Source organism: Geotrypetes seraphini, chromosome 6, assembly GCF_902459505.1.
Source record: "Geotrypetes seraphini chromosome 6, aGeoSer1.1, whole genome shotgun sequence".
NCBI classification, from domain to species: Eukaryota; Metazoa; Chordata; class Amphibia; order Gymnophiona; family Dermophiidae; genus Geotrypetes; species Geotrypetes seraphini.
The window spans coordinates 31,664,813-31,678,593 of NC_047089.1; the positions used below are offsets into that span (position 1 = coordinate 31,664,813).

A 13,781-nucleotide genomic window follows, 5' to 3' on the forward strand; every position below is an offset into this window, starting at 1 on the left:
TTACCTCCATCCCCGCCCGTCCCCATAAAAAGCAGCAATTACTTCTGACAGGATCATCAATTCCACAGTTTCTTTTGTGTTTGCGCTGCTGTTTTCCTTGTGGAATCTCTTTGGTGGAACCCTTTTTTTATTTTCTGTTCAGGTAATTAACTTATAAACCCCCTCTTTTACTAAGGCTGACGTGTCCATTATATTGTATGGACGAACCCTGCTTCCAAAGCCTTCCATCCCCGTGGGAGTACCGTTGGCCAAAGGGGGGTCCCCATGAGAGACCCGTGGGTTAGGGGGGATTCCCGCAGGACCCCCGCGATCCCCGTTCCTGTGCAGACCTCCAGTATAGAGCTTTCTGATATCTTTTAGCTCTGGAATCTGGAAATCTCTGAACATTTTAAAGCAATTTGCATTTATTGAATAATACCTCCACAAAATTAATCTCCTCTGTGTATTCCACTCTTCACACTACATGTTTGAGTATTACTCTCACACTGCTATTTTCATCCTATTGTTTTATTTTCAAAGTATATTGTCTCTCTGAGTCCATTAACATCACTGATCTAAGAGCTAGGCTTCGGTTTTCACATATATGCCAATGGCATCCTCGTATTAGCCAGAACAGATGCTACTGCCCATGATCTGATGTCTTGTTTAGAGCAATTCACAGGTTGGTTAATGAATAACCATTTAGGGCTCCTTTAACAAAGCCGTGTTAGTGGCTTTATCGCAAGCGCCTTTTTAGCACGCAATAACCCCCGCGCTAGCTGAAAAACTACCACCTGCTCAAGAGGAGGCGGTAGCGGCTAGCGTGGCTGGCAAATTAGCGCACACTATTACGCGCGTTATATCGCTAACGCAGCTTCGTAAAAGGAGCCCTTAGTGTTGAATGTATCCAAAATGTCTCCTTTGCTAGATAACAGGAAGTTTGGACTGTCGAACTATGGTGCCTGTCTTTTGGGATACTTTTTTTGATAAAGTTAAGTCTTTTAAGTACCTGGTGGTACTGATCAACTATTAAGTCTTTTTCATCAAATTGATTTTTTCACGTTTCATCAGATTTGTACTTTAAAACGGCATTTAGAGGACACCGCCCTAAGTACAGGCCTTATTTATATTTGTCCAGATCAGATTATATTAACACTAGTGTTTAAACCCGTTATATTAACGGGTGCTAGAATATATGTCTGTCTGTCTGTCTTTTTATTTCTGTCTCTCTCTGCGGCTGCTTTTCTTTATTTTTGTCTGTCTCTCTGCTCCTGTTTTTTCTTGTTTTCTTTTTGTCTCACTCCCTACCACTATAGGTAAGAGTGCGGATGCACACTTAGTGTTTTATTATAGTAGATTGTGGATGTTCAGACATAGTAACATAGTAACATAATAGATGACGGCAGATAAAGACCCGAATGGTCCATCCAGTCTGCCCAACCTGATTCAATGAAAAAAAAATTTTTTTTTTCTTCTTAGCTATTTCTGGGTGAGAATCCAAAGCTTTACCCGGTACTGTGCTTGGGTTCCAACTGCCGAAATCTTTGTTAAGACTTACTCCAGCCCATCTACACCCTCCCAGCCATTGAAGCCCTCCCCTGCCAGACATGGAGTGTAAAACTGTGTATGTGTTGTTAAGGGTTTCATTTATCTATAAAATGTCCTTATGCACAATATTTTTTGGGAAGATTCTGTTTGAATTAGGTAATAGTTTTCCTTGGTTAGGGCCATCTAAAATTGTCATCATAATATCTGAAAAACTTCTAACTCTAGAAAAATTTAGACATTTTTAAAAGATTTAAATTTATTTATTTTTGCAAGTATGCATTTTTTAATCTCTCCTTGCCTCCTTTGATTGTGTATGTGTGCGTCCCTGTTTTTTTTTTTTTTTTGGGGGGGGTTTTCCCTCTGTGTCTCCTTGACCATTGTCTGTCTTTGTTTTGGTGTATGTCCCTGTCCTTCTGTGTGTATTTTTTTACCTGTTTTTTGTCTCTCTCTCTACTTGTTTTTTTCTTTAAATGTCTCTTTAGACCCCTGGTTTTGTGTTGTTTTTTGACTATCACTTTCTGTCTATATGTTTGGCTGATGTCTGTATTTGAATCTGTATTTGTAGCCCCCTTGTACTGCAGTGTGTGTATTTTGTGTGTGTGGAGATGTCTGTCACTTACCTTTTTTTTTTTTAATAATAAGGGAAGTTGCACAGAGTAAGTTGTTTGAAGTAAATCGGCACAGTAGAAATGTTCCAAAGTATGAAATAGGCACAGAGTGACTTGTGTAGGTCAAACAGTCACTTGACACTCATTTAAATGCGAAAGTTAGCACGTGGCCTTATATATATATATATATATATATATATATATATATATATATATATATATATCTTTATTAGCAATTGCAAAGAAACATACAACCAAAAGAAAAGCGAGGCAGAACAGCCAAGTAATTCAACAAGCGAATGAACATGGTAACCATGAGGCAAAGTACAAAGTCTCCTCGATTGGATGCCCAGCACAATTGACATTTTGAATAATAGAAAACCCCCAGACAAACTCAGGCAAACCTCACACAACCAGTCTTAAGTCTCACCAAGCATCCCATGAGTGCCAGAGCTTTTAACTTGCCGGCCCGTACTGAAAACCTCTAGTGTCGTTTAGTAAAAGGCGCCTATAGTAAAAACAGCACTTTATATTTTCTTTTTGGGGTATCAAACCTCTACTATTATCATAGTTAAAGATACCACCATAAGGGTATCCTCCCCCATAAACGCCCAACTCTGTAACCTTGATCCTCAGCAACACCACTCTTTGTTCAGTTCATTTTCTTCCACAGAGCTTTATGTGTTAAATCGTCACCAGATCTTCTATTTAACTTTTCATTATATTAGCTATATAAATATTTTAATTATTTTAATCTATTGCTATAACTTATTTTAATTATTTCATCATTGGCTAGTACTTAGCTTTTATCTATGGTCTCAGTTAGGGACATTCTACACCAACATGTTTCGCAGAACGCTTTGTCAAGGCGTTTGTGGGGGAGGATACTCTTATGGTGGCATCTTTCACTATGATAATAGTAGATAAAGATCTGCATGTTCCATCCAGTCTGTCCAACAAGGTGGCCAAAGTTGAATCTGTCATCCTGCACAGGTTCCACTTCACAATTACATAGTGGTATACTTAATCTCTGCCTCTCCCTGCCAATCTTGGGGAACAGACCATAGAAATCTGCTTGGCATCGGGGAGATATGATTCAGACGTTCAAAAACTTGAAAGGTATTAACTTAGAACAAAATCTTTTCCAGAGAAAGGAAAATGGTATAACTAAAGGACATAACTTGAAGTTGAGGGGTGGTAGACTCAAGAGCAATATAAGGAAATTCTACTTTATGGAGAGGGTGATGGATGCCTGGAATGCGTTCCCGAGAGAGGTGGTAGAGAGGAAAATGGTGACGGAGTTCAAAAAAGCGTAGGACGAACACGGATGATCTAGAATCAGAAAAGAATAGTAAATATTGAAGAACTAAGGCCGGTACTGGGCAGACTTGCACGGTCCGTGTCTGTATGTGGCCGTGTGGTGGAGGATGGGCTGGGGATGGTGTAGATGGGCTGGAGTGAGCTTTGACGGGGACTTCAGTAGTTGGAACCTAAGAACAGTACCGGGCAGAGCTTTGGATTCTTGCCCAGAAATAGCTAAGAAGACAAAAAAAAAAAAATTAAATTGAATCAGGTTGGGCAGATTGGATGGATCATTTGGGTCTTTATCTGCCGTCATCTACTATGTTACTATGTTAACTTCCCAACTACTAGAGTTGCCATTGAAGCCCACTCCAGCCTTATCCTGATCTGTTTTTGCCATTTATGGGACCCAGGCCATAGAAGTCTGCCTGACATTGGTCTCGCTTCCCGACCTCTGAAGCTGCAGTCAGAGCATACGCTGGCCATTTAAGTTATGCTTTAATTGGATTCCATACTTTTTCTATATAGTGTTCCTTTGTGTTTATGGCAATGTTATATATGCAGGCCTTTCTAACACCTTCCCAGTGTCTTCAGACACTGGCATAACGAGGGTTGGAGGTGCCCAAGGCAGTACTGCCCCCCTCACCCTCTTCTCCGCCCCCACCCCTGCCATGCGCATGCCCCTTCCCTTCTCCCGTACCTCTTTAGCTTCCTTGGCACGAGCGACATCTTCAGCTTGCTCTGCCTGCACCGGCATCAGCTCTCCCTTTGACGTCACTTCATAATCGTGGGACCCAGAAGTAACGTCAAGAGGGGAGTGCCGAGACTGACGCGAGAAGCAGATTGGAGCTGATGTTCGCGCTGGTGAAGGGCTAGAGGTATAGTGGGGGGAAGTAAATGCGCACACGGCGGGGGAGGAGTGGGATGGAGCAGGGGCGGGGAGGAGGAGTGATGCTGAGGCTGGTGCCCCCACCAAGATGGCGCCCGGGGCAGTCTGGCCCTCCCTTACTACGCCAATGGCTACAGAACACTGCATTCGCTCTTGACTCTTGAGTAACGCAAGGCATTAAGATCATGTTTTCCCCTATTCTATCCATTTTTACTGGCTCCTAGTAAAATATAGTACTGGCTTCAAGATTCTGCTCTTTCCTGACAGGGCCTATTATGAACAGGTTCCTGATCCTTCACTAGGTTCCTAATAGGCCTCTCCATTTCCTTCCACATCCCTCCAAGGCTCGTTTGGTTTCTTCTCAGGACTCTTTTTTTTTTTTTTTTCTACTTGGCTCCTTGTCTTTCAAACCAACTACCTCTTTCACTGAAGAAAGTGTGAAAAGATTTAAAGCCAATTTAAAGGCTCAATTTTTGTTTTGTTTTTTAACTTGGATTTGAAGATAAATGTTTTGGACTGACAGGAATACCCTCTTGTGTGTTTTTGTGATCTTTGTAGTTTTTTTCTCTTGTGTGTCTGATAGATAAGTGCTTACTTCTTTCGTTTTGTTTATTAGAGCTCTGTTTCTTTTTCTTTTTATAGATGCTAACTTTGTTAGACACCACCTTGATCTATTTGGCAAAGCAGTGTATTAAATATTTAATAAACTAAACCAACCCCCCCCCCCCCAATCTGACCATGACGAACCCATCCCTGAATCCAAGCCCCATTCAAATGTTCCCAAGGAAAAAGTCACCCATCCCCTGGACCCCCTACCACCTCTGTGACTTATCTAGGAATGATTCCTGGTAGATCAGTGGCTGGGGCGGAAAGAGTCCCCCCCCCCCACCCCTTCCCACTCTATCTGGACCTGGGCTCCAGGTACAAATATGGCAGTGATAATCCTTATTTATTATTATCACAGCTCTATAAATGATAATAAATTATAATTTGTGAAGTGTTCAGACCGTTACCCATGCATTCTGTGATCTCACTGAACTGGGGTACGTTTGGGACCATCATCACACTTCTAATGTCCCATTGCCAGCCTCCTTATTCTATATAATTAGTAAGTCTCTTTAATATTCATTATATATATTTGTAGATAGTTTTTTTTTTTTTTAATAAAAAACACACTTATCTTGATAGCTGTTTCAATAGGCTTGGCGTGATTCTCTTTAACTTCCAGCTGCAGCGAGGTAAAGTGCTTAAATCATAAAGTGCTTGTGCATATAGTGTTAGCTATTAACTTCCGTGTTCGCTAAAATTTATTCTTAAGCCCGGCCCCCCGACTCGAGTTTCGGGTCCTTCATCAGGAGGGGTCCCTGTTAAAAACACAATTTTAATTAAAACCTTATTAAAACTTAGATATTTAAACGGTACTAAATTTCTATATCCTACTTAATCTCATATGTATTGTCTATTAGACCAACCTATTTTTATAATTCATTTTTACATACCTATATGGTTAATTCCATTTTTACATACCTATATGATTATCAAAGTGATAATCCTTAGTAATATTCTTGCATCACTGCCTCTACGGATAGCTTTCCAAATGTGGAAAGATATATATATATATATATATATTCGTATATATACATATTTCAGAGAAAAGATGAAATACTACATACTAACTATAATTTATGAATGAACATCACATATTTCTGTGGTTGCAATTAGATTTTAAAGAATGCTATATTTTAAACACACACATACATATATACATGAGCAGTGTTTTAAATTTAATTTTAATCATAGAAATCTGTGATGTTCATTCATAACTTATAATGTTAGGGTGCAGTATATCACCTTTCCTCATATAAATTATTCATAAAACCATTGACTCCTTTGCAATTTTTAGGTGCAGACATATTGGAACTACAAGGAACACTAAATAAATAATTTGATAGTATCAAAACCAGGAGAGTTTACATAATTTAAAACCTCTCACTTTTCCTTAGCAATAAAACAAAGGAATATGGCGCTGCAGTTATCAATATTCTATGGCTAGTAAGATATAATTACTATTTATATTTCAGATAGAGTGCGTTTAGGGAGCGGTTCGCATACTATACCATTGAAAAGAGAATCTTTTTAGGAAAAAAGAACAAAAATGGAGCATAATCTTACCCCCTCTTTTACTAAGGTGCGCTAACCAATTAGCGCACGCTAATTGAATTAGCGCGTGCTGAATGTTAACGCGTCCATAGACTAACATGCATGCGTTAGCGTTTAGTGTGCGCTAATTGGTTAGCGTACCTTAGTAAAAGAGGGCCTTAATTTTGTAACGGTAGACAGCAATGCTAGTTTATCTGATTCTTTTGAAATGAGATGTGGAGAGTAATTTTAAAGCAGAGCACCTAAAAAGGGAGAAAAAATGTCTTTTATAATTCCTATTTGAAAAGGGCAAGTAAATCATTAATGGTGAAACCATATGTCTTCCCCTGCCCCCAAATCCTCTGTATTAGTAGAATAATGAGTAAGGCATATCACAAATATGGAGGGGCATTTTGATTGGGTGTCTGTAAATCTGAGTTTGGACATTTTGGGAAAGACGTCCAGAAATCCAGTAGAAAACATATCCATTTTCACATTTAAAAAAAATTTGACAAAAGCTAAAGAATTAAAAAAAAAAAAAAAATCCATAGAAAAGCCGTCCTCAATCATCCAAGAAAAATACATAAAACAAACTAGCCCCCCCCCCCTTTTTACAAAACCGTAGTGTGGTTTTTAGCGTCAGCTGCGGCATTAACAGCTCCACCGGTCATAGGACTTCTATGAGCGTTGGAGCTCTTACCGCCACAGCCAGCACTAAAAACCACTTTATGTTAAAAATTGTGCCATATGGCCTAATGAATTTGTGAATCCCCCACTTGAGAGCATATTAAAAGGCAATTCAAAACAAAAAGTCTTCCACAAGATCTTACATTTTTTTAAAGACCTCTCTTCTTGAATATAACTGAGCAGACTGTTCCATAAAGACAGAGTTATCCAGGCAAAGGCATTGGCTCGTGTATGAGCCCAGCGGGCACTAGTAACCAGAGGTACAATCATTTGATTATCTTGGCTCGAGCGCAAAACTCTTTTAGGAATATACGGGGTGACAAAATTCTGAAAATGCAAAGGATGTATCGGTAGGCGAGTGTACACATGAGCGGAGCGTTCAGGGGCTCTGATACATCTAATTTACAGAATCACTAGCATTTAAGTGTGAACACTTACACCAGGTCTGTGCCTGGAGTAAGTACTCACGCTGGTACTTAGCTATCCTGTTATGTTACTATTGTATAAAGGAAAGTAGGTCCTTACATAAGTAAATGTACAGAATACTGGCATTTATGCACACAACTGCCCAAATTCCAAGTACTTTACCTCCATAGTGCATATTTGCAAAGGGCGTTATATCCATAAGTGGATAATTTTTCTGTCACTGCACCTTCTCTCTGGAACTCTCTGCCTAATCACTTACGCATCAAATCCGTAATAAATCAATTTAATTCTAAATTAAAAACATTTTTGGTCCAGGATGCTTTTTGGACAATAACTGTCCTTTTAAGGACTAAAACAAAGCTTTATAGTTTTTTGCCCTCGCCTATTGTTGTTTTCCTCTTACTGTGCTTTTTTCTTCAAAGACTGTAGTTCTTACCCCTTTTTTTTCCCATTTGTGTGGTTAGTTTATGGGCTTCTTTTACAAAGGTGCGCTAGCGTTTTTAGCGCACGTACCAGATTAGCGCGCGCTAGCCGAAAAATTACTGCCTGCTTAAAAGGAGGCGGAAGCGGCTAGCGTGTGCGCCATTTTAGCGCACGCTAAGCGCGTGCTAGAACCGCTTGCGTGCCTTTGTAAAAGGAGACCTATATGTCTCATTAAGGTCCTATTAACCTACCCTAGTATTGTTTTGTATTTCTAATTTTAATTTGTTTTTATGGTATTTTTATTTGTACACCGCTTAGAAATTTGATTAAGCGGTATAAAAAATTTTAAATAAACATGAAACTTGAAACATTGGCAGGGATCAAACTTGCACATGTAAATTGTAAGACTATTGTTAAGTTATGCACATATCTGCAGCATTTGCTTTACTTGCAGCCATGCCAAAATGTGACGCATGCATATACCTGGTTAGGCTGGCATTCTACAAAGGGAAACATGTTTAATTTCTTTATACAATAGGGTCCTGTCATGTATGCTGTTCCAGAACTGCCCTCATCAGTGGCATAGCGAGGGTAAGAGGTGCCCTCTGCTCTTTCCGTACCCCGCGACCCAGAAGTGATTTCAGAGGGAGCCAGGCCAGTGTGAGTAGCAGGCTGGAGTAGCTGCTTGCACTGGCAAAGATTTTAAAGAGGTCTTCACCCCCGCCCCCCCTTTTACTACTCCACTGGCCCTCATGACACCTATCCTTTATAAGATTAAGGGGTTGGAGGAGCTGCCGTACAGTGATAAACTAGATAAACTGGACAAACTAGATAAACTGGATAAACTAGGCCTCTTCTCCCTCGAACAGAGGAGATTGAGAGGGGACATGATCGAAACATTCAAGGTACTGAAGGGAATAGACTTAGTAGATAAGGGCAGGTTGTTCATCCTCTCCAAGATAGGGAGCACGAGAGGACACTCTCTAAAATTGAAAGGGGATAGATTTTGTACGAACGTAAGGAAGTTCTTCACTCAGAGAGTGGTAGAAATCTGGAACGCTCTTCCGGAGTCTGTCATAGGGGAAAACACCCTCCAGGGATTCAAGACAAAGTTAGACAAGTTCCTGCTGAACCGGAACGTACGTAGTTAGGGCTGGTCTTTGACCAGAGGGCCGCCACGTGAGCGGACTGCTGGGCACGATGTACAACTGGTCTGACCCAGCAGCGGCAATTCTTATATTCTTATGTTAAGTGCTGTTATTTACATGGGTTAGTCTGTGAATATTTCACACACCATATAATTTATAATATAAAATTAAGCAACCAGGTGGTCATCATGCTTGATTTTGCAGTGTTATTAACAAATTCATTTGCAGAAACTCAGAGCTCTTTAAATGTAAAGTGTGTATCTAAAACTGGGTTTTACTAAGCAGTATAAGAGCATTTTACTGTGGGCTGGCGAGGTAAGTGCTCCGACACTCAAAGGAATTCATTGAGCGTTGGAGCGTTTACCTCACCAGCCCATGGTAAAATGTTCTTACGCTGGTTAGTAAAAGGAGCCATAAGTCTTTTATTTAGTGTTGCTTATAGCTATGATATTGTCTTCCGTTTCTTTTATGCAGAGAGCATAGAATATGGACCAGTGTTTCTTCAGGAGCCAGATGATGTGATTTTTCCGACTGATACTAATGAGAAGAAGGTGGTCCTCAGTTGTGAAGCACAAGGAAATCCTGTTCCCAGTTATAGGTATAATTTTTAAACCAAATCATTTCTCGAAATATAATGGGATTCCTTTTCAAAATATGCAGACATCCAGAAAATGGCATAAATCTACACTTTGACGTTTTAAGTGCCAAAACATTGAAGTGCCGATTTTCAAGACTAAGTTTTTAGATGTCTTGCTGTGTATTCACCCCACAAAACATCTGTAGGTTAAGGAGGTATGTAAGTGGCATGTTTTGCAGGGATATTCAAACCTTTTTTCAAGACATCCAGGGAGTCATTTGGATGTTCAGAGTTGGATCTGTTTTCAAAGCATCTAAGTGTCAAAAAGGTACCCAAACTGATCAGATGACTACATACCCCTAGTGGTCACTGATCCACTCCCACCCACAAAGATGTGAAAGAAACAGTAAATACCAGCCTCTATTAAAGCTGTAGATATTATGGAACATCCTAGTTGAACAGCAAGCAGATGTCTGGAGTAGCCTGTTGGGCAACATAGTGAACCATAAAAAGAGGGATCCAGGTCAATATCCCGCATTACCCACTAGATTTACCTAAAACCTGCATGTCGATTCAGAGCTCAAGGACCATTCCCTTGGGAACTGGCTCACCCCAGGTTTGTCTGTTAGTGGGCCTGAGCGCAGGTTGTGTGGAGGTGCTCCTGAGATTTGAGCCGACTGTGTCCCTCCACCATGTTGAGTTTGCGTGGGTGTCCACTGGTGGCGGAGGTCATTGGTATCGGGCCGGTGATAAAGTCAGAAGACCAGCAATCCAGTATTCAAGCTTACAGAGGCAAAGGATCTCCTTGTTAGCTGTTTCAACTTCCATTGCAGCAATACACGGCACCTCGTGCGTAGTGAGTACAGAGCTGACAGTCTGCCACGGCGATTTGGGGTGAGGGGTCCTTAAAGGTGGTTCTTGGGCAGTTTGGGAGTTAGCCCTAGTCCCCCCCACCACCAACACACACACAATAATCCTAAAATCACTGCTTTTGGGCGGGTTCTTGTGCTTTTCCTGAGCTATTTTCTTTTGAAAATTGCTCGGCGGTCATCTTGGATTTTTCTTAATGGGAATTTAAAGTTATTTTTTGCCTTTACAAGATTTGTTTTTGCAAGAAAACCACTCAGATGGCGTTCCCAAGGCAGGATTACATTACATTAGTGATTTTTATTCCGCTTGTACCTTGCGGTTCAAAGCGGATTACATAAGAAGAGAGCTGGACATTTCCAGGAGGGTACATGACATTGGAGAATACAGATTGAGGGTATAGACTTAATAACAGAATGAGTGTGTAGACATAATAATATTGGAAGATAAATCAGGTTACATTACTTTACATGTCAAATAGTCTGTTTCCATACGTTGGTAGGTAATCGGTTTCGGTAGGACGAATTAGGTTCCAGGTTTTTTTATTTTTTTATTTTTTTTTTATATTTTTGGTCGATTGAGGGTATGGTGCCAGGGAGTAAGCAAAACCTGGTCGGTGTAAGTGGAAGAGGAGAGGGAGATTAGATAGATTGTATATACTTTTTGAATAGCAGCATTTTGATTTCTTTACGGAATGCTTTGAAGTCAGATGTTGAGGTTAACAATCTGGTGATGGAGGGTTCGAGTTTTGCTGCATGCGTTGCTATGAGGTTATCATAAAGCTTTTTACGATGAGTGCCATTGAGTGGTGGGTATGAGAATGGTGTCATTGTTCTTCTTATTCTGGGTGGAAGGTTACGGTTTAGGCAATCGTTTAGATAGGCAGGTGCAGTACCATTGAATACTTTGAAGATTAGACAGTATAGTTTGAATTGAATTCTGGCTCTAATCGGTAGCCAATGTGAGTCTAGGTAGGCGTTGGTGATGTGGTCATATTTTCCGAGGGAGTAGATTAGTCTGAGAGCTGTGTTCTGAACGGTCTGTAGTTTTTTGATCATGTTTGTAGGGCATGGTAGATATAGGATATTGCAGTAGTCCACAAGACCTAGTACCAGGGATTGTACAATGATCCTGTAGTGTTCTTTGTCAAAGAATTTCCTTATTTTTCTTAAGTTGCGCATTGTGAAGAATGCTTTTTGGGTAGTTTTGTTGATTTGAGTCTGCATAGTGCAGCATCTGTCTATTAGCACTCCCAGGATTTTGAGGGAGGTTTGGATTGGGTATTTGATTGCTTTAATTTCTAGGTCTGTTATGGATGGGTTTTTGTCCGTTTCAAGCATTAAGAATTTGGTTTTGTCCAAGTTTAGTTTTAATTTGTGGTTTGTCATCCATTTTTCTACTTCGTCCAGTATTGTTTCCGGGTGTCCTGTTGAGGTGTGGTCTTGGGTTTCGAAGGGGAGGAGAATAGTTATGTCGTCTGCATAGCTGAATGATGTTACATTTAGGTTGTCTAGAGTGGTACCAAGGGAGGAGATGTAGAGATTGAATAGAATGGGTGAAAGTGGAGATCCCTGCGGGACTCCGCATGGATTTGACCATGGGTTAGATTTCATATCGTTTATCTTAACTCTGTACGTTCTTGTTTTAAGGAATCCTTGGAACCAGTTGTAAACCACCCCTGAGATCCCTATTGCATCAAGTATCTGGAGTAGTATGGTATGATCAACTAGATCGAAGGCGGCGGAAAGATCTAGTTGGATAATTAGGATTCTGTGTCCTTTACTGAGGTATTGTCGAGCTATGTCCAGTAGTGTTGCTAGTAGTGTTTCCATGCTGTGGTAAGATCTAAATCCTGATTGAGATGAGTGAAGTATATTGTGGTCACCTAGATAGTTGGTGAGGTATTGAGCCACAAGTCCTTCAATCAGCTTGACATATAATGGGATCGAAGCGATAGGTCTATAGTTGGTAGGTGTGTCTACAGGACCTTTTTGGTCTTTCTGTAAGGGTGTGATTATGATCTCTCCAAGATCTTGTGGGAATTGGCCTTCTATGAGAGTGCTTTGTATCCACTGCGTGAGGCTGGTTTTGAATTTAGGGGAGGCATTTGTGAGTAGATACGATGGACAGTAGTTCAAGTCGCATGAGGTGTGGCTGTATTTTTTATATAGTCGGTTCAAATCAGGCCATTGTAGAGTTGGGAAGGTGGTCCATGTTCTGTCTGCAGTTATGGCTTCTTCCGTTGTGGGGGTTGTTATTAACTCGTCAAGTGTGGTAGTTGAGTTGTTGAAGGTAGTTCTGATTTTGATGATCTTGAGTTTGAAATGGTCTGCTAATTGGGAAGCTGTTGGAGTTTTGTTGCCTTGAGTGGCAAGGAATGGGTTTGTGTCCGTAAGTTTTTTTACTAAGTTGAAGAGTGTTTTTGTGTCGGAGTTGTTTGTGCCAATTAGTTTAGTGTAGTATGTTTTGCGCTTTTCCTTAAGTTTGATGTTATATAGTTTGATTTGGGTTCTCCAAGCGGATTTGGTTTGGTCATTTCTCTTTTTTTCTCCAAGATTTTTCAAGTTGTCTGCAATGCCTTTTTAGTAGGTGGAGTTCGGAGTCGAACCACTTGTCTGAGGGTCTGCAGGTTCTGTGTTTGGGTTTTTCTGGGGCTAGCTCGTTCAAGGTTGTTTCACTTAGGGTGCGCCAGTGTTTTACGAAGTCTGTAGGGTCAGTGGGGTCGATTGCAGGGTCCACTTTGTCCCAGAATGTGGCTGGTTCAATTTTCTGTCTAGATTTGAAGGTTGTTTTTTGGGGCATAGATTTTATGTTATTTTGAGGCCAGTTGATTGTGAAGGTGTATTTGTGGTGGTCTGACCAAAGAGAGGGATGCCAGGTACCATTGGTGATGTGAATATTTGGGGTGTGGAGGTTATGAGGCGTGAATGCTGCTATATCAAGTTGGTGGCCTTTTTCATGCGTGGGTTCCGGATTGAGGATCTGGTAGGATAGGGCGTCGAGGTATGAGAGTATTTTGTTTGCTTGTTTGGATGTGTGGTCTTCGAGGTGGAGATTGATGTCTCCTAGGAGCAAGTTGTATGTGGAGGTTAGAGAGTTCTGAAATAAGAATTCTTCGAGATCAAGTTTTGAGGTGTTCCATTTTCCTGGAGTGATGTAGCATAGCAGACAGTTCAAGGTGCCTGTGA

At 40.7% G+C, this 13,781-nt stretch overlaps 1 protein-coding gene across 1 annotated transcript in view; it reads left to right on the forward strand.

The window, feature by feature from the left end:
• CNTN5 (contactin 5) overlaps nt 1–13,781 on the forward strand; it is a 1,460,727-nt gene that overhangs the window by 958,911 nt on the left and 488,035 nt on the right. The window contains 1 exon segment of the mRNA XM_033947995.1: nt 9,624–9,747. Coding sequence (XP_033803886.1) covers nt 9,624–9,747 — 124 coding nt within the window.